Source organism: Macaca nemestrina, chromosome 5 (genome assembly GCF_043159975.1).
Source record: "Macaca nemestrina isolate mMacNem1 chromosome 5, mMacNem.hap1, whole genome shotgun sequence".
Taxonomy (NCBI): Eukaryota; Metazoa; Chordata; class Mammalia; order Primates; family Cercopithecidae; genus Macaca; species Macaca nemestrina.
Window position 1 is genome coordinate 172,001,003 of NC_092129.1, and position 21,156 is coordinate 172,022,158.

At 41.2% G+C, this 21,156-nt stretch overlaps 1 protein-coding gene across 1 annotated transcript in view; it reads right to left on the bottom strand.

Moving 5' to 3' along the window:
• The window catches only part of LOC105482430 (HIVEP zinc finger 1), a 149,120-nt gene that overhangs the window by 38,938 nt on the left and 89,026 nt on the right, over positions 1–21,156 (bottom strand). The window contains exon 3 of the mRNA XM_011742531.3: positions 666–6,646. Coding sequence (XP_011740833.2) covers positions 666–6,646 — 5,981 coding nt within the window. The remainder of the gene's footprint in view (positions 1–665; positions 6,647–21,156) is intronic.

The following is a 21,156-nucleotide window of genomic DNA, read 5'->3' on the forward strand; positions in this document are numbered from 1 at the left end:
TGATAATTCTAATGAGACTGATTCCACAAATTACCCCAAATTATAGTTTCATGACCTTAAATTACTTTATAAATCTTGACCAAATCAACTTATCAAGTTGATTTGAATTATTTTGTGAAACTTCTCTCTCGTGCTAATGGCTCTCACAGCAACAAGGGAAGAGAGTTGGAATGGGCATGGCAGGGGCATGTAGTTAATAAGCTCAAGACAAGTCTAAATGGCTTTCTGCTTATATTTCAGGATGAAATGCAGCTATCTTTGATTATCTACACCTGTTTCCCTGCATTAGCAGGAACAAAGCATAACCATGATTTCCTTTCACTTAACAAGAAACACAAAACCTTAATATAAGTAACACATTAAAGTAAAACCATGATCATCTGTACTACTAAATAAAGACTTACATAGTTAGCTGAGAAAAAAAAAGTGCTCAGGGTAAATTATTTCTAAAATCTTTCAAGACAGAATCACAGAAAGACTCCTGGTAACTTTTATCGATGTAACTCCTGGGGTAAATATATCACCCTGTCTTTCAAATAAGACACTTAAAGCACAATTTGCCACTCAAAATTAAAATATTTCCAGTTAAAATATTTAAAGGTATCAAGACACATTAAAACAAATTTGCACAAACCATATCTGAAGATAAATTATATTTCAAGTACCTTGCTTAAGTTGCTTTTCCACCTGCTTGAATAGACCAATAAATCTGACTTGGAATGGGTAGTTATTGCTTGACAATATAGTGATTTTCCAGTGTTCTGTTTTGAATTAAGGAGAGAAAGTGCAACTTTTGTGGGCAAACCGAGTGGATTTGGATTACTGGAGCTTACTGTCCAATCAGTATAGGCTGAAGTTTTCTGGTCCTTCTGAGGTAAATGCAACGACTTCTGCCTTAAGAGATAACACCATGTAAAGTTGGTTGTGGTTTTCAGGCTAGGGAAAGCCAGCTGCTGGGTGTCCCTGATGCTAAACAATGAAAGAGAAGTGACTGGCCGTTGACTTTGCTCTTGGATGTTTACTTTGTCACCTTGATTTTTAATCCCTGGAGACTTCCTTTCTTGGTTATTGTCTGTACCTTTCAAAGGAGAAATATGAGTATTTTCTGAAGGGACAGGTGAATTTCGAACCGTAAGAGTTAATGATGTGGATGACTTGATGTTTTCAAATTCCTGCAATTCACTTATAGGTTCTATAACGACAAATTCAGAGCATCCTGTTGACGAATTATCAGCTGGCAAAACATTTGTCAAATTAACAGCCTCACTACTAATTTCAGGTTGAGAAAAAACATCCTTTTCCAACATCACACCGTCCAGGGGCTCTGTAGTACAAACCTGCCTCACTAAAACAGGCTTCTTCTGTTTACTAGCTTCATTAGCTCTCGGACTCAAAGGCTCTAAAGGGCTCACGTCTGTTGCACAAACAGCTCCATTTTCATCTTTGGCCCGCTTCTGGTGCTTTTCCATGGCGATGTCTAAACTATTTGCTGGGGAAAGCATCCTTTTACTCGAAGCTGAAGATTCTTGTTGAGGTGAAAGTCGACCAACAGATATTTTCTGAGTTATGGGCAAGGATTCTGATAAAGAAGAATTTTGGCCCATCTCTGAAAAAACATTTTCACAAACAAATTCCTTCTCTGGGTTTGGCAAAGCATTCTGATGACCTTTTTGCAATGTTGGCACAGAATTTTGTTCTTCACTGACTGGCACTACACTGTGATTAGTCTGGCAAATTGGCTGACTGGGCAGATCTTGGGTCACTAGTATTTGCGGCAGGGATGTGAGCGTAGCAAAACAGTACGCAGGAACATTACTCTGCAGGCGTACGGGCAGCATGAATGACGATGGCACCTTCTGCACCTGACTTCCAAGCGGCCTGAGCTCTGGTGGTGGCAGAGGATGCGAATTAGACATGCTATCAATCAATTTGGTTGGTAACGCTGCTGATGTCACACAACGATCTGGTCCAACTGGATCTGAAATAACTTGATTTGGCAAAGAATGCACAGGATTAGAAGAGCAAGACGGGCCTGAAGTGAAAACCTGACAATGCAATTGGTATTTGGGAGCAAAGCAATCCTCACTTTTAGAAGGCCCAGATAAAACAGAATTTTTATCTGGTTTGCTACCCTGCGTAGACACTTGCAGAGATAGCTGTGTGCTCTGGTGGCTAGGGGGTGCATGGATTTGATTTAACAAATTGATGTCACAGAGCTGTTGAACAGGAAAGATGCTGGTAGAGCTGGAGTTTGACATTTCTGCCTGTAGATCCTTAACCTGAGTCTGACAGTGCAAAGTATTTGCAGAAAACTCAGCTAAAGATGTACTAGTGAGCTGAGGCCCCTGATATGGCACTGTGTTCACACTGGGAAGAGCAATATTTTGGAAAGATGTTGGGTTTACAGGAGACAGATGACTATCTGGGGCTATGTTTAAAGATATCTGCCGTACCAGTGGGCCTCTCCTTCTTTCTAAGAGAGGCACGTGCCCAGTCACTCCCCCTCGAGAAGGTGAAGATGGAGGCTGCAATTCAATAAGTGGTGTTGTCTGGGGTGGGGTGATGCTTCCACAATCAAATGATTTGCTTCTGAGATCAGACACCTCCATTGATGTTTGCGTGCAATTAATCTGCTCTGATGCAGCACGCCTCATTTCCCGGTGACTTCCAGGAACATTCAGCATGTTCAAGCCAGCTGGAATCATAAGAAACTCGGCTTTATTTAGAAAATCGATTTTGGGGGAAGCCTCTGTTTTAGAAATGTCCTCTATGTCTAAAGAGGCTGAGAAACTTGAAGTGTGAGATAAACTGCTCTCCCTACTTAGACTCCTGGAGAGAGTGGAATCAAAGCTCGATTCTGTTGAGGAATGTTCTATCTCAGCCAGACGGAGCCTTTTCTTTTTGGGTGGCAGCTTCTCTGTTGGCAATTTTGACAAGGTTTCACTACGCTGGGGCCAACTGAACTTCTCTGACTTTTCTTGATCGTGGCATTGAGCTTCCAGGTCCCGATCTGGTTCTTCTGTGACCAAAATCTCTGGAACTTGGATGTTGTGCTGCCGAACAAGTCTTGAGGGCTGTCCTAACACATGTCGTTCATTTGGACTCTTTCTGGAGCTTTCCTGAAGTTCTCCTTTGAGAGCGTCTGATAGTGCAAGCTGGTGAGGATGAGACCCGTCCCGAGAAGGGTGACCTTCCTCTTGGGAGATTCCTATCACTTTCAGAGACCCAGGCTTCCCTGTTCGATTCAGCTCCTGGAAGGAAACTGGGGAGGCTCTTTCAAAGGGCTCAGACTTGTCAAATGAGCTGGGCCTGCTCAGGGAGTTGGTGTGCTGGATGACGGAGATTCCAGTCCCATGTCTCTGCAGTTCTATCTTGTCCTGGGCTGCTGAACTTATCTGTTGCTCCATGATGGTCGACAGCTTGGGATCCATGGTCTGTTCAGGGCCCCTGGCAACAAGGTGAATTTGGGAGTTTTGCAACTGTATATTTTTATGCTGCTGGTCACTTCTTATGGTAACATTATGTTTAGGCAAACTGGGATTAGAGCCCAGAGCATTCTGAAACTGAAGGCCTTCGGAACTTTTTGGAGAAGTTCCACTTTCATTTTGCTGAAGTTCATCATCATCCCCAACACTTTTCATTTTCCTCCTTTTTCTTATCTGGGGCGTCTGTTCCCAGACGCCAGAGGACCCAGCAACTCTGTAGTGTAGAATCTGTGGCTGCGGACCGCCGGGCACAGGGCTGTGCTCAGGTTCTCTCATGGCTACCTTTGTTTTTGGTCCGTGTAACTCAGAACAGTAAAATTTCTTATGATTTTCAAAATTTTCCAGTTTCCTATACCTGTTTCTACAAGTTTCACACTCAAACATTGTCCCTCGCCCTTGATGAGACTTCTTTTTTTCTATATGTGGGCCTTGTGCCAATGCCTTGCTCCGTGCTGACATGGCTTCAGCAGCAGCATGGCATCCTTGGTGGCTCTCATCCGGGGACTGTCCAGTACCAAGAACATGACTTTCATTTGCTGAAGAATCTTCTATGGCTGCTTGTCTCACAAGTGTACGGGGATGTCCACTCTGGGGCACAGGAGTGTTAGGTCCTGATACAAAGACATCGTCATAGAAAGCGCCAATTTTGTCATCAAATGACTGACTTCCTCTTAGTGGATGAGGAGGAGGTATTATATTTGCAGGTACTGCTGAATAACCTGTGGTCGGCATGGAATTACTTCTTGTGATAGGTAAACAGTCAAGTGAAGGTACAGACAGAAGAAACACTTGCTTTGATTTTTCAGTAGGGGTGAAAGGGGACTTCGGTATATCAGAGCTTGAACTTGTTCTCCGTCCCACCGGTTTTAAATCAAACTGGAAAGAATCTTTAAATATGTATGATTTGGGGGAATCAATGCTTCCTCGTCTTGACAGTGAGGTTCTCCGCGGCTTCACGCTATCCAGTTGCTTGTCATCTACCAAAGCTTCGTTGTCTGAGATAAGCTTCGATATCCGCTCCTCAAGTGTTTTTGTGGCCAAAGGTGGGCGCATCTGACCTGGTAAAAGCAATGCCTTTTCCCCTGTGGGCAAAGCAGAGGGTGTTGACGTGGTGACAAGAGCTGCAGAGGGTCCGTTACTCCTTACAGACTCTTGTTCTGTGCTGGGTAATGTTCTGGCAAAGGGTGTTGGTGGACTCACTGTTTGATCGGCACTTTCAGAACGTGAAAAGTAACCAGAATCTGTACTTCCTAAACTTCGAGGACTCAGGAGCTTTCCTTGCTGCTCTTGGGAATAATCAGTAGCCTGCTGCCTTTGTAGCTGGGCGTGTATCGTTCCTATATGAGAGTCTTGCTTTCCTTCCAGTGGATTCATGTCACCTTTCTGGTGGGACTTCTCATTAGTCTCCAACCTGGAGACTCCACCCTGGGACACGTTGGCTGAAAGTGGCTGTACGTTTATCACCTGAAGGTCCTTCTGCTTTTGTGCACTAGGAAGTTCAGGCTTGGGATCCACGGCCTTTGGACTGTCAGTTCTTAAGGGGGACACGGTGACATGGTGGACCACAACTTTTGGTAACTCTGTCACAGCTTGTGATTCTGCAGATTTGTCCTGTAGCAAAAAGTCACCTACCACATTTTCTGGATTGCTTGGAGTGAAGCTTGATTTTAGTAAAGTTTCAGCATTTGACATCCTCTTTATTATGTGCACAGGCTGCAGCTCCATGGCACCCAGGTCATGCTGTCTCTCATCAGTGGTGCCTTCCTCCTCGCTCTCCCCACTGTCTTCTACGTCTGAATGAATACTAAGTGCTTTGGGGGACTCGTGGGACAAGAACAAGCCACCAGCATCTGGCTGCAAGACAAGACCCAGTTTGATAGTATGTGCGTGGGATTTCTTGTGCTTATACAGATTACTTTTAGTCTTAAATGAAAATCCACAAGTCACACAGGGATAGGGTCGCTCTCCAGTGTGGGAGCGGATATGCTTTAAAAGCACACTAGGCTTTGCACATGCTCTATTGCAATACTCACAAATATATTTTCCTTGTTTTTTTGGCTTCTGATCTTTCAGAAGAAGATTGCACATTTGCTCTACGCTTTGATTAACAACAGAGGCAACGTGAGTTGAATTATAGATTGGCGTGGGGGGCGACTGTGTAGAATTAGCTGGACTTATTGACAAAGGTGAAGCAGAATCCATTTGCTGGTTTTGAGGAGTAACCTGAGATCTACTGGAAGGTGAAGTTAGGCCTACAGATGACGTCACTGCTATATTATAAACCTGTTCAAGTTTGGCATTCTCTTGATTTTGCAGATTTGTCAGTGATCCTGTGAAACCTGAACACCCTGGAAGCTGTTGATTATGTTGGTTGGACTTGGGAACAAAGTGTTCATGTTGATGATACAAATGAGAAGCTGACTGCACTGCCCCTTGCTCATTCTTCTGAGCAGCAGACACATGGACTGTGTATGAGGTACAAGAAGACTGTGATTCAGCAACCAATTCTTGTGAAGTCTGATTTGGGGCATCCATTGAACTGTTTTTTAATTTGGAAGGGGAACGTGCAGTTTTATTTGGCCTCAGTTTTTCTGTCTTAATTGCACAAGATGAGCCCTTTTGTGACAAGGTGCTCAGTTCTGGCTCCATTGCTTTCAGTAAGACATCGAATGCGGTGTTTGTATAGGAGGGGGACGTAGTGCCACAATGAGAAGAGATGCATTCGCTATTGTCAGTCCTGGTTTTACTTGACAAGGAACTTGAGTCACATTGTTCATCGAGGACACTGAATTTGGCAGGGTCAGTGCCTTCGGATCTCCATCTGCGCAGTTCAGATGGATGCTGCAGAAACAAGGGCTTCTTTGGGGAGACAGATACTTCGGATTTTGAGGCTTCGGCAGTTATTCCAGGTGTTTCTCCGTTTTGTTTGGTAAACTGCTTCCCATTTTTTACAGGAATATAATTCTGTTTCTTGTGAGACTCCGAAGCACTATGAAGAATGGCGAAAGATGACTCTTCTGTATTTTGTTTATGTTTTGCCTGAAGAGGATTTCTCAGTGGGGATTTTGGTATTTTTTTCAGGTGATTCTCAGTTACGACCTTTTTGCGTTTCACACCTTTAAGGGATTCCGAAGTTCCTTTAACACCAGCCTCTAAGATTTCTGTTAAAAAAACAACAACAAACAATTGGTAACATTGTACATACACCAACTATACTTTTTTGAAAATTAAGATTATTATCATAAGGACATTATGACAAGTGAAGAAAGTAGTTTAAGGAAAGTCTATTTTTTAAATAAAACTGCATTTCTGCATTCCAGAAATTGAACAATGTTGCCAATCAAAATCTACTGAAACACTCATGCAAAGACCTAAGTGTGCATTTCTAGAATGCTTATGTTCCTTTCTTGAGAAATCAACATCCTGGAACCAGAGCTTTCAAAACTCAATTATCTTTCCCCTTTTCACTCTCACGCTTAAACAGTGCTCCACAGGGTTAAAGAAACTGATAACTAACAAGAAGTTTTGAGCTTGTCTTACAGCACTGCAGATAAGGAAAACAGCTTGTTAGAATTCCCTCTGCTTGTAACAAAACTGGTTGACTGGTTGAAGCCGGTTGGAACTAGTATGGTTGATGGGGATCTGCACAGAATAGACTTCTTGACAGATGAGGGACTTCCTGACATCACAGCCAGTATTTTCACCACAGGTTTCACACCAACTCCCTCCGAATTTGCAAAGGCAACCCATGAAGAAGCACGAAGAGACAACTGTGCCTGCTCAAGGGACTTTCCAAACTTCCCCTCCCTTTCCAACAATCATTAACCAACCCCGAAACCCCTCCTCCAGCATCTCTTCCTTTTAGATACTGCTTTGAGCTGGTAAGGGAAGACAGAATTGAGCCCATCTCCTGCATGGCTGCCTTGCCATTAACCTTTCTCTCTATAAAAATCCAGTGATTCGGTGTTTGGTTTTTCATTGCGTGCAGGCAAATGGACCTAGACTGGCTTGGTAACAATACCTGAGGACTCTGTCTACACAACAGTCTGAGAAGGCTGGCCAAAAAGAAGAAAATTCGGCCGGGTGCGGTGGCTCATGCCGGTAATCCCAGCACTTTGGGAGGCCGAGACAGGTGGATCACGAGGTCAGGAGATCCAGACCATCCTGGCTAACTTAGTGAAACCCCGTCTCTACTAAAAACACAAAAACAAAATTAGCTGGGCGTGGTGGTGTGCACCTGTAGTCCCAGCTACTCGGGAGGCTGAGGCGGGAGAATGGCATGAACCCAGAAGGCGGAGCTTGCAGTGAGCCTAGAAAGTGCCACTGCACTCCAGCCTGGGTGACAGTGTGAGACTCCATCTCAAAAAACAAAAAAACAAAACAAAACAAAAAAACAGAAGAAAAATCAACCCTTTAATGCTGAGTATTTGACGGTCTTATCTCATTAAGGATCTTTTAAAACAAACTTTTCAGCAAATTTCTAAGTATGCAAAACTGATCTTTTCATTAGAAAAAGGGCTGCTAATATAATTTCTAGAGCAGACCATAGTCAGGACAGCCACGAAGTATTGCTGATATAGCAATTGTATCAATGAACAGAAAATTATGAAACTAAAATAATTCACTTATTTTTGGTTTCTTACCAACAAAATTTAAAAGTCATAAGGTTGTAACAGGCCTTGGTTTAAAAAAATCACCATTGTAACTCAACAAAATATTCAATGGCTATGTGTCTTTGTCATTAGCAAAGGTAAGGCAGGTAGGCGGGTAGGGAGATAGGCAGAAAGAAGGTAAAACTTATTGCAAGAGAAATGAAATCACCTTCATTTCTAGCTGTGTTGGAAATAAATCAGTATTTAAGTGACAATGCCCACAATCTATCAACTACTGTATTTTTGAGCAACAATTACTTGCCATGATTTAGTTTGGTTTCCATTTGTTGGATTGTTGGGCATATGAATAAAAATTATTCAACCGTGTATTACTGTATTTGTAGAAAGCCAACTACTTAATTCTCCACTATTTTCAAATAGCTGTTGCAATGTACATATTTGAAATTCATGTTAGACCAAAATGTCTATACTGTAATAACTACTTATTGAGGATAAAATTTACATTAGAAATATTCTAGTCATATTCTGACCTCAGTTTATATGCTCTCATATCATAGTTTAATGGAAAAAAAAGCATACTATTCCATTAAAGATATATTTACCCTCCATAATAAAAAAAACAAAAGGGAGGTCTCATAACTAAAATATTTGAGCTAAAGAATAATAGAAAAAAGTATCAGTATTATTCACTTTTACAAAATGTTTTAACAAATCTTTTTTTATTCTCCAATTCGCTCACTCATGAAATAGCGTTTTCCTACTGGTTTTCCCTTATTGAGATGAATGTAAGAAAGTCAGTGATATACTTTCTGACTCTCATTAACTCTATCAGGCAAGTTGGCAAAGTGAAAAATGATGCTCATCAACCTGGGGTGAGTAGTCTCTCTCTACCCACTTCCAAAAGCTAGATGTGGCTGTCATAAAGGTGAAAGCCAGTAGGCTATTAAAGTAAATACACAAACAGAGATGAGACACCCCTTGGATGAGAAGCTGGCAGAGCTGAAACACCATGGACTTAAAAATAATCTACCCATGTCAGACCCCATTCAGGACCTATTCAACCGGAGTCCTGGCCAAGGTAGGTATGCCTGTTTTGCTCTGTTTCACAAACATTTTAAGAGAAACTTTTATTCTTAGATAGAGTTATATTATTTAAAATTAAACAATGTCTTATACTTCAAAGAAAAATGCAAAAATTCAACCCAGAAATACTATATGTGATTTAAACAACAACAACAAAAAATTTAACCTTGCACTTAAAAGAAAATGACATTGAAGTTAAGATAAAGGAACTGCTAAACCTAAGATCCGTATTTCTTTATAAGAGAAACTATTTCCTAAAAATCTACTGAGTTAAGAATTGGAAAAACAGGTATGTTAAATGGAACTTTTGAACTACATGTTTTGATTTTAGATATAGACAGACTTCTCTCTGATTTGTCAAAGCTTGTAACACTTACATTCTACCTGTATCATTGTTTACACTTAGTTCTCTATTTATTCTTAACACTTGAGTGGTGCTATCACCTTCAACACTTTGCATACTCCTTTGCTTTCTGGCAATTTGGTTTACACCTCAGAAACTTTTCTTCTATGATATCTTCATATATGTTTTCTGGTCAACTTTTTTTTGGAATAAGGTTCTTTTCTTTAGGGACATCAATTATGTTTTTTCTGGATCACCCTAACGATAATTTAAATTGCCTTCCTCTCTTCGGGATTTTACCTTTTGTTTTTTCTACAATTTTCTAAAGCTTTTCTCTTATGTCGATAACTGAATTGTCACACCATTAAGTTCTTTACTGTTTCGTATTTATTCATTAGTTTTCGACCCACAGTATTTTGTTCTCATTTTGTTCCCTTAGTTCTATATTTCCCATTTCATCTCATTTTATTGTCTCATATTAAGTTTGAGCTCTTGCTTAAACACATTTATGATCTTTAGATCTGCACTTAAAAACACTTCTGTTTCTGGAGTACTATTTCCTTTAAGGCAGAATTCGACCTGTCTTGCACATTCTCAAGGCTCTTCTACTGCCTGAGATTATGGGGAATGGTGATCTCACTCAGCACTCAGCTGAGAACATACTCCTGACAGTCTTTTTTGAGTTGTGTTCATTCTTCTGGATTTTGTTGGATCTTCTTTCTTTAACAGGTTCACTGTCCTTGTTCAAGGGATAAAGCCCACTCTACCACTGGTGCTTGGGAGGGGAGGAGGTAGTGAGATGACCCTGGACCTTGGATCAGTCTAAATTCAAGGACTTTTTTGTGATTGTAAGGAGGGGAGAGGCTAGTGGAGGGGCTGAGAGAGATGCAAACAGAGGGACGATAGCAGGCGTATGGAAGAAGAATACTGCACTATCATTTTAGAGGTGGAAGTGAAAGCAAGGTGCCTGCCTTCCCACAGGTTTTCACTCTCCACCCCTTGATTCTCAAGATCTGGGGTTGAATGGCTCAGAGTGGGCAGCTAAGCCGTCAGGCTAGGAATTATAGACAAATATCTTCCCTTGAGAGCCAAGGCCCTAGAGTAGAAGGCAGCAGACCCTTGGGTTTTTAAAGAATGAAACACCTGGAATAGTTTTTTAAACTTACCCTCATCTTGATTAGTTTTAAATCTATCTATTAGGCCGGGCGCGGTGGCTCAAGCCTGTAATCCCAGCACTTTGGGAGGCCAAGACGGGAGGATCGCGAGGTCAGGAGATCGAGACCATCCTGGCTAACACGGTGAAATTCCGTCTCTACTAAAAAACACAAAAAATTAGCCGGGCGAGGTGGCGGGCGCCTGTAGTCCCAGCTACTCAGGAGGCTGAGGCAGGAGAATGGCGTAAACCCGGGAGGCGGAGCTTGCAGTGAGCTGAGATCGCACCACTGCACTCCAGCCTGGGCGACAGAGCGAGACTCCGTCTCAAAAAAAAAAAAAAAAAAAGCAAAAAAAACAAAACAAAACAATCTATCTATTAAAGAGTGACTGGAGTTATTTTCTCTTGTCCTCTTATCTATAGAAAAAAGCACAATCATCAAACCTTGTGGCTAGATCTACAACATAGTTAAGAGGATGCACAGACCATAGTGCTTCAAAGCAGAAATAAAACTGGTCTGAGAGGAGGAGACAGCTGTTCACCATCAGCACTTGTGCTTTTCCGTCATTTGAAAGGCGATTTGTTGTTAAGGTGAACTAAATATAAAATACATTAGAGGAAACAAAGAGAAAGACCAAGCAGTGGAAGGCAGCCCAAGGACTCACATGGAGCCTACGTAATGTGATCACTCCCCACCAACCCCACCAACCAGTGCCCCTGCCGACCCTCTGCCTCAGGGGAAGGACACTGCTTTCTATTCACCATCCTGATTCCAGAAATGCTGTCATTTTGTATGTTTGTTTGTTCTTACCAAGTTTGGACATACTTGGTGCACACCAGCATTGAAACACAACCCTCTCTCCTTACACAGGGAGGACTTACAGTCAGATTGGGAAGGGAGGAGAAAGATTCAAAATACGAGTCAGCCAGCCACTGAAAACTGTATTCTCCACTTGTCAGGGTGTGACTGGTAATGACTGAAAATCAGGCAGAAACTCTGAGATATCAACACATCAAAAATCCAAACATGACTTCATTTAACAGATACAAAGCACACTCAGGAGAGGGACCAAAATCAGCAGCACTGTCCCTGTCAGACCACTGACCTGGGCTTTGAAAGAAAAGCCAGCGCTCTCCATCAGTTAGGTAGTCAAGAACAGCTTAGAAAGACCACAAGGGCCACTTCATTTTAAAAAAGTGGAATAGTTGGGGAAGTATAAGTTAAGATTCCCGGGTTCTGTGTGAAGTCACTGACACTTTATTTTCCGAGGCACAAATCTATTTATTAGGGCTTCTATGTTTCTTTGAAGAAGAGCACCAAGGAGTTTGAAATATCACTGTCAGCTGTTTTTCAGGATTACTTCCAGAGAGTAACAGATTAAAAGCAAACAGATTCAAAGGCTCAAGAGTGCGTCTTAGTTGCCAATAAGGTGTGACAAAGAATATTCTTATGGTAAGTAGTAGGGATGATAAACCACAACTCAGAGTGTGTTTAAAATCCTGTCTTGATTGAAGGTGAACCTCCAAATAAATCTCTTTTCAGATTTACTCAGAGACATGTCAGTGTGGAAAACTTCAGATCCCTTTCAGGCGTTAGGAACACAAGTAGTACCTGTTTTCTAACAATTGAGATCATGCTCGGTCAGAAGGTCAAGAGGTCAGACAGGAAGACCATTCAGAAGGCTTTTTTCAGTAGTTTGTGCAAGAGTTAAAATGTTACCCTGAACTCAGGCAGTGACAGTGGGCCTCTTAACTGATTCAAAACAAGAAAGCCTGAGAAAGGTTTGCCAAAGATTCTGCTGAGGTTTCTCCTCTGAGCACTGAGCTAGCTTGGAAGAGAAAAAAATCCATTCACTTTCCATTCCACTGAATCTCAAACTCAACATACATGCACAGAATTGTAAACTGTAACTGGAAATTCAGGACAAGATATTTTCAATAGGAAAATGGTTCGGCTAATTATGGCACAGCCACTTAACATAACATTATACATCCATTTAAAATAATTACAAAGATTACATAGCAATATGAAAATTATGATACATTAAGTATACGTGCACATTCTCTTTTTTTCCCACCAGAGAGAGGTCTGGGCTAGAGGCACAGATCTGGGAATAAGCAGTGAGAGCTGTTTTTCTAAAAGGACATAAATGAGAAGCCAAAGAGAATATTCTGTGGAGACAGGAGGTCTGACATGAGAAGGATGGGTAATCTCTACACTTAGGGGTGAGCTAGAAACAAAAAGAAACAAGGGGAAATCAGAAAGATGGGACAAAACATGTCACAGCAAAACGGCCAGGAAGTGAGGGTTTAGAAACTTTTAAAAAGGAAGATGTGGCCAATAGTATTGAATATCACATTCAGATACACAGATGAAAATTAACAAGAGGTCCCTGGGCTTGGTGGTCACTGGGATTAGGAAGACATCATTATCTCTGAAAGCAGTGTCAGCGCGGGTCTGGAGGTACAAACCCTATCATACACTAGTAAGGGGTGAGGGAGGGCATGAGGACGCACAGGGCCTGCAAATAAAGGCGCTCTTCTGGGGATGTGGCTGTAAAGGAAAAGAGAAAGACAAGACGTCAGAGTCAGGGGAAAGGAGGGTAAGGGAAGGCTTCTTTAGGATATGGGAGGGTTGAGTGTGATTATAAACAGGTAGTGAAAGTTGGCAGAGAGAACCAGACTAAAGACACAAGACAGAAAATGTAATTAAATAAAACACATTTAAAAATTAATTAACAAATTAAACAAATAATGTGTGATAAACAGGTATACTCAAGAAGCTACCACATAGATGTGGGAACAATTGATGAAGATGGAGGTGAGGAAATGCCTAGGAGAAGTTTTGTGGCAGCAGCACATCTGACTGGAGCCTACAGTGACAGGCGGAGAGGGACAAGAACTTTCCAGTTAGGGAACGGCACGAACAAGGTGAGCAGGAAAATGCGTAAGACTCACCTAAGAGCAGGAAGCCAACCTTATTGTTCACCTATTAGTAGAGTGGGAGATAGGATGGAAAAGGTATTCTGGAACCTGGTTACTCTGGGCCTTGAACACAAAGCAGAAGAGACTGGAATTCACTTAGCAAGCAAAAGGAAGCTACATTCAGATCATCAATGTACATCAAGCTACATTCAGGTTCTTCCCATTCCTCATGGAATGTAATTCAAGCATCATAACGTGGCCAAAAGACTGCAGGCTCACCTGACTCGCAACTCTCCAACCTCCCTCTCCACCATCTCCCCTGACTCACTCTGCTTCAGCCTGCGGTACACTTTCTCCTCCTCGAAGTGGCCCATCTCGTTGCCGCCCCTGGGATTTGTACTTGCCATCTCCTCAGCATGAAAAGCCCTCCCTACACCCAACTCTTAAGATGACAGGGTCGTTTTCAACCTTCAACTCACCGCACCAGTGTTACCTCTGGGCTGTTCCTCCACTCTACCTAAAGTCGGTGTCCCTGTCCTGCCCACCCTGCCGTTCCTCAATTCTTTCCTCTTTACAGTCATAATCTAGAATGCCCTGTTTGCCTGTTTACATGTGTTCTTCTGCCTTTAAATCAGGATGGGCTGAGAGAGTCCACACCCACTTATAGGCTCTCTAACATGGGCCTGCACCAGGTGCTCACATGAGGGGCAGGACATGAGGCCAGAGAAGTGCCCCGAGCGTGCAGGCAGAGTGAACAGGCATGAAGCCAACCCTCCCTGAGCGCTTCCACCCTCTGAAGAAAGCCCTGGGCTTTAAGCTGATAGGGAAAGGGCAGCAGATGTCACCAAGGGGACAGACAGAAACACCGTGCAGCTGGGGGAAGAACAGAGAAGGACACCCTCTATCCCCAGGGGAGGCAGGAAATTGTCCTGAGACCAAAATCCCACACCAATAAAATTTCAGTCCCTTACCATGGGGGAGGGGCTAGAAACACAGGGACCGCCAAGACTGAGGCTGGACCAGAAGATGGAGCGACCCTCCCCTCCCCATCCAGAAGCCTAGCCCTGCGGGGGAAGCAGCAGCAGCCCATGGCTGGCGGGGGCGGTGAGGAGGTGGGCAGGGACTCCCCCAGCCCACGGCGCAGGAGGCGGCAAGCTGAGCAGGGGCACTAGCACTGAGAAAAGCCCCCAGCGTCCCAGTTCCCGCCATAAGCACAAGGAACCGGCAGGCCATCGCCGGAAGAATTAAAAGCTGAAGTGCTACACTGAACATCCAAGCCCAGTTCAACCCTGGATGGGCAGGCTCGGCTGCCCTTCTGATGACCTGACAGAACAGTGCCCACTGCCAGCCACCAGAAGCTACCCACTTCAGTAGTGAGAAAGAAAAGACACTTTTTCTCTGAGGAATGCAAGTCCTCTTTAATTAGCAGGCCCAGAGGAGGACTGAGATGTTGTAGTGTGCGACAGCAGCCCTGTCTTACTCTCCCCCTTGAGCTAAATAACTACCTTCTGAAGCCACCTGCTACGTGGGCTCTACACTAACCAAAGCCAAGTGCCATAAAATGCCACACACCAGACACCCTAACTCATACCCTATAGTTCAAAACTGCACAGCCAATCACTAACCAATGTTCTCTGTAAACCAATGACAATTCCTGTCAAACAACTTTCTATCAGTCCACCCCTTTTCCCCTCGTCCCATTTTGCCTTATAAAATCTGCTTGTAACAACGGCCAGATAGCGCACTCTGCAAGGCAACTTCAAAGTGTGTCCCGGGTGGCTGTCTTCGACCTTGGCTCAAATAAACTCACTATATTAATTTTGCCTCAATTTCTTTCTTTAGGTCAATAGTTCCTACTGTTAATAACAAAAATTAAAGTTAATACACACATACAGACACACACACACGAGGCACATGCTTTCACTGTCAAAGCAATCACCTCAGCCAGACTCTGAGATGACCCAGGCGTTGGAAGTCTCAGAGAGAGACTTTAAAATGACTGTGTTTAATATGCTAAAGGATCCAGACGAAAAGGTGGATAACATGCATTCACAAATGGGAATTTAGGCAGAGAGAGGGTCAAATAAAATGCTAGAAATAAAAATCAGTGCAAGAGAGATAAAGAAAGCCTGTGACAGACTTATTAGAAGACTTGAGAAAACTAAGCGATCTGTAGGAAACTTACAGATAGCACAATACGAATTATCCAGTCAGAAACACAAAGAGGAAAAAAGCAGAGGAAAGAAAAAAAGAGTTAAGAAAAGGAAAGTGAGGGGAAGGAAGCAGAGGGAAGGGAGAAAGGTAAGGAAAAAAAAAAGAAAGAGAAAAGAAAGAATGAATGAAAACAGACAAATGCATTTGGGAGCCACAGGACAGTATCAAATAGTGTGACATATAATTGGCACTGCAGAAGAAAAAGGAAGAATAAACATGGTAGTAGAAATACATGAAAAAAATAAAGGTTAAGAATTTTCCCCAAATAATGAAAACAACAAACCATACATCCAAAAAGCCTAAAGTACTCATCTAGGATGATTAAGAATACGGATACGAAAGAATAAGCATGAAGAAATAAATATTCAGAAAAAGAAGAAAAGGGAGAAAAAGAATTTAGACATTATGTTCAAACTGCTGAAAACCAAAGATAAAGAGAAAATCCTGAAAGCAGCCAGAGGGTAGAAAAACATTACACACAGAGAATAAAAGATAAAAATTAAAGCAGACTTCTCAACAGAAAGCATGGAGTGATATTTTTACACTACTGAAAGAAAAAAAAAACTGTGCAACCCAGAATTTCATATTGAGAAATAATTTAGCTTTCAAAAATGAAGGCCACAGAAAGTTTCTTTTTCAGAAAAACAAAAGCCGAGAGAATTCATTGCCTTCAGACCCGTACTGAAATGTTAAAACTTAAAAGCGGATCTATACATACAAATGAAGAGCTCTGAAAATGATAATAATAAATTTTTAAAAAGAACTTTAAGAATTTTATCACTTCAAAATTTCACCAGTTTAAAAGACGATACAGTGTAAAGTTGAATTATCCAAGACGGCAGCACGGCAGGTGAAATAATGGCCCTGTAAAATGGCCACACCCCAACCTCTGGAACCTGTACATGTTTCTGTATGTGGCAAAGGCGATGCTGCAAATGTGATAAGGTTGTGTATTTTGAAATGGGGAGATTATCCTCGGTTACTGCAGGATTCTTTCGAATTTAATTACACAATCCCATAACAATGAAGACTCTCTTCTGGCTGAATTCAGAGGTACTGAACAACCGAAGAGGCAGGAGAGAGACAGGAAATGAGACCAGACCTGCCACTGCTGGCTTTCAAGATGGAGAAAGAGAGCTCCTATCCAAAGAACATGGTGGCCTCTGAAAGCTGGGAATGGCCTTCAGCTGACAGCTCACAAGAACATGAGGACTACAGCTACAGGACTAAATTCTGCCAGTCACCTGAATAAGCAGGAAAACAGACTTTCCCCTGGAGCCTCCAGAAGACAGACCTGCTGACGTCGTCATTACAGCCAGGTAAGACCTGTGTCAGGCTTCTGACCTACAGAACCACAACACAGTAAGTACTGTGTCAACTGCTAAGTTTGTAGCAATTTGTTACACAGCAACAGAAAATGAATACAGGTATAACCTTGCTTTGTTGAGCTTCACGGATACTGTGCTTTTTACATGAAGGGTTTGTGGCAACTCAGCATGGAGCAAGTCTATCTTGGCACCATTTCTCCAAACACATGCACTCACTTCTTGTGTCTGACACGTTTTTTTGTCATTCTTGCAATATTTCAAACTTTTGCATTATTATTATATCTGTCATGGTGACCTTTGATCAGTGATCTTTGTGTTTACTGCTGTAATTGTTTTGGGGCTGCATTAATTGTGCCCATGTAACACAGTGAACTTAATAAACGTTGTGTGTATGTTCTCACTTCTCCATCAACTGGCCATTCCCCAGTCTCTCTGCCTCTCCTTGGACCCGCCTATTACCCAAGACACAACAATGTTAAAATGATGCCTACAAGTTAATAAGCCTACAAGGGCCTCTAAGTGTTCAAGTGAAAGGAAGAGTTGCATGTCTCTAGCTTTAAGCCAAAAGCTAGAAATGATTAAGCTTACTGAAGAAGGCATGTTGAAAGCTGAGACAGGCTGAAGGATAGGATGCTTATACCAGTAAGCCAAGTTGTGAATGCAAAGGAAAAGTTATTGAAGGAAATTAAAAGTGCAACTCCAGTGAACACCTGAACGATAAGAAAGCACAACAGTCTTACTGCTGATATGAAGAAAATTTTAGTGGTTTGGACAGAAGATGAAACCAGCCACAACATCCCTTAAGCCAAAGCCTAATCCAGAGAAAGGCCCTAACTCTCTTCAATGCTATGAAGGCTGAAACAAGTGAGGAAGCTGCAGAAGGAAGGCTGACAGCTAGCAGAGCTGGCAGAGGTTGGCTCAAGAGATGTAAAGAAAGAAACCATCTCCATGACATAAAAGGGTAAGGTGAAGCAGCAGGTGCTAATGTAGAAGCTGCAGCAAGTTATCTAGAAGATTTTGCAGAGATAACGGAGAAAGGTGGCTACAGAAAACAACAGATTTTCTATGTAGATAAACCAGCCTTCTATTGGAAGAAGATGCCATCCAGGGCTTTCATAGCTGGAGAGGAGAAGTCAATGCCTGGCTTCAAAGCTTCAAAGGACAGGATGACTCTCTTCTTAAGGGTTAATACAGTTGGTGGCTTTAAGTTGAAGCAAACGCTCAACAACTATTCTGAAAATCCTTAAGACCCTTAAGAATCATGCAAAATCTACTCTGCCTGTGCTGTAAAGATGGAACAATAAAGCCTGGATGACAACACATCTGTTTATAGTATGGTTTACTGAATATTTTAAGTCCAACATTGAGAGTCACTACTCAGAAAAAAAAAAGATTTATTTTAAAATATCACTGCTCAATGACAATAAATCTTGTCATCCAAGAGCTCTGATGGAGATGTACAAGAAGACAAATGTTGTTTTCATGCCTGGTAATACAACAATGTCCATTTTTCAGCCCACGGATCAAGGAGTAATTTTTACTTTCAAGCCTTACTATTTAAGAAATTCATTTCATAAGGGGATAGTTGTCATAGACAGTGATTCCTCTGATGGAGCCGGGCAAAGTAAATTGAAAGCCTTCTTGAAAGGATTCACCATTCTAAATGCCATTAAAGCATTCATGATTGATGAGAGGAGGTCAAAATAGCAACATTAACAGCAGTTTGGAAGAAGCAGATTCCAGTCCTTGAGGATGACTCTGAGGGATTCAAGACTTCAATGGAGGAAGTCCCCACAGATGTGGTGGAAACAGTAAGACAACCATTATTGAAGTGGAGCTTGAAGATGTGACTTAATTGCTGCAATCTCATGATAAGGCTTGAATGGATAAGGAGATGCTTCTATGCATGAGCAAAGAAAGTGGTTTCTTGAGATGAAATCCATTTCTGGTGAAGATGCCGTAAATGCTGCTGAAATGACAACAAAGGATTTAGAGTACTACATAAACTCAACTGATAAAGCCGTGGCAGAGTTTGAGAGGGCTGACTCCAATTTTGAAAGAAGTTTCACTCTGGGTGAAATGCTATCAAACACCACTGTATGCTACAGAGAAATCTTTCATGAAAATAAAAGTCAGTGTGGCAAACTTCATTGCTTTATTTTAAGAAATGGCAACAGCCACCCAACCCTTAGGCACCACTACCCTGATCAGTAAGCAGCAATCTGCATCGAGGCAACACCTCTACCAGCAAAAAGATTACGACTGGATAAAGACTCAGATGATCATTCACATTTTGGGCAATATTTTTTAAATTAAGGTATTCACGTTGTTTTATTAGTCATAATGCTATGAAAGGCAATGCTCATCTGCACACTTACAAAGACTACAGTATAGTGTAAACATAACTTTGATATGCACTGGGAAAAAAAAAATCGTGTATCCTGCTTTATTGCAGTATTTGCTTTACTGCAGTAGTCTAGAACTAAATCCATGGCATCTCCAAGGTATACATGTTCAAGGAGCCACTAGGTACAGTGCCTATTGGCTACTGAAATTTTAAAACAAAGTATGCAGTTCAAAAAAGTTAAGAGGACATAGAAAGTATGTTCCCTGAACACAATAAAATTAAACTAGAAACAAATAGCAGAAAGATACCTGAAAAACCTCCAAATATTTAGAAAGTTATCAATACAATTCTGAACAGCCCAGGGGTCAAACAGAAAGTCACAAGAGAAATTAGAAAAATCAAAATAAAACTAGTAAACTAAGAAAATATGATAAAGAATATCTCTCATGCCAATGATATGCAATAATCGAAACCAGATCCTAGGAAAATCTCCTCCTGCGGTCTGGGATAATAAGAGGATGCCTGCAATAGCCACTTATTTTTAGTCACTTCTGCAGACTGTTCAGCTAACACAACGAAAGAATAAAAATAAATGAAATATAAATGATGGTAAGAAAGAAAACAGCATTATTTCCTGATAATAAAATGGTCTCCTAGAGAACCCATAAGAAATCACCGAAAATCTATTATACCCAACAAAAGAGTTCAGTACAGGAACACACAAATATCAGTCTTTTTCCTTACGCCATAAATGATTAGTTAGAAAATACAATGGAAAATAATCTTTTATTAATATTAAAATGTTAAAATGCCATGAAATAATTTTGCACAGAAAATTTTGAAGTTTTTAGTATGAGTTTTTGTTTAAAAGTGACTTACATAATAAAGAAACACACCATCCCCCTGGAAAAAAAATCATATTTTGAATACGCCAATTTGCAAATATCCAAGTTTTATAAAATTTCAAACAATAAAAAATTTTACTCTTTTAAGAAATGTAACATGCTCCCATCTTCATTTGAGAAAATAATCATTCTAAATTGAACAATAAAATTCTGAAAGAAAATATGTAAAGACAACTTCATGGAAAAAATATTAAATGATTAAGACAATATTTTCTCAAAATCAGACCAATGGTTAAACCAAAAACCCATAGAAAGGCCCTATCATATATATACATATATGTATACATACTTAGTCAATGAAAAAGGTGCCATATTTCAAAATTTTTGGGAAAAGAGATTCAAGTCTCATACACTGGATGATAAAGTAGAAGCAGATCTTAAGCAAACACCATGTACCAAAATAAGTTCAATAATTCAATGTAAGAAATAAAATCACAAAAAGAACAAGAAAAACAGGGATAAATATTTAGCTCACCTTGGGCTGGTATTACACTTTCTAAGCAAAAAAGCAAGCAAAGCAATTTGAATACATAAAAACTAAGGAGTGTGTTTGAGAGTGTCTGTGTGTGTGTGTGTGTGTGATTTTCATTTTAAAAAGCAAGTGAGAAACTGAGAAAGTATCTGCAACGTGTAAGGCAAGGGTTAATATGATAATGTATAAACAACTTTTATAAGGGACTTATAGTAATTAAGAATCAAGTAATTAAGTAATTCAGATGATCCTCCTCTCAGGACAACAGATTACCTAGTCAAAATATAA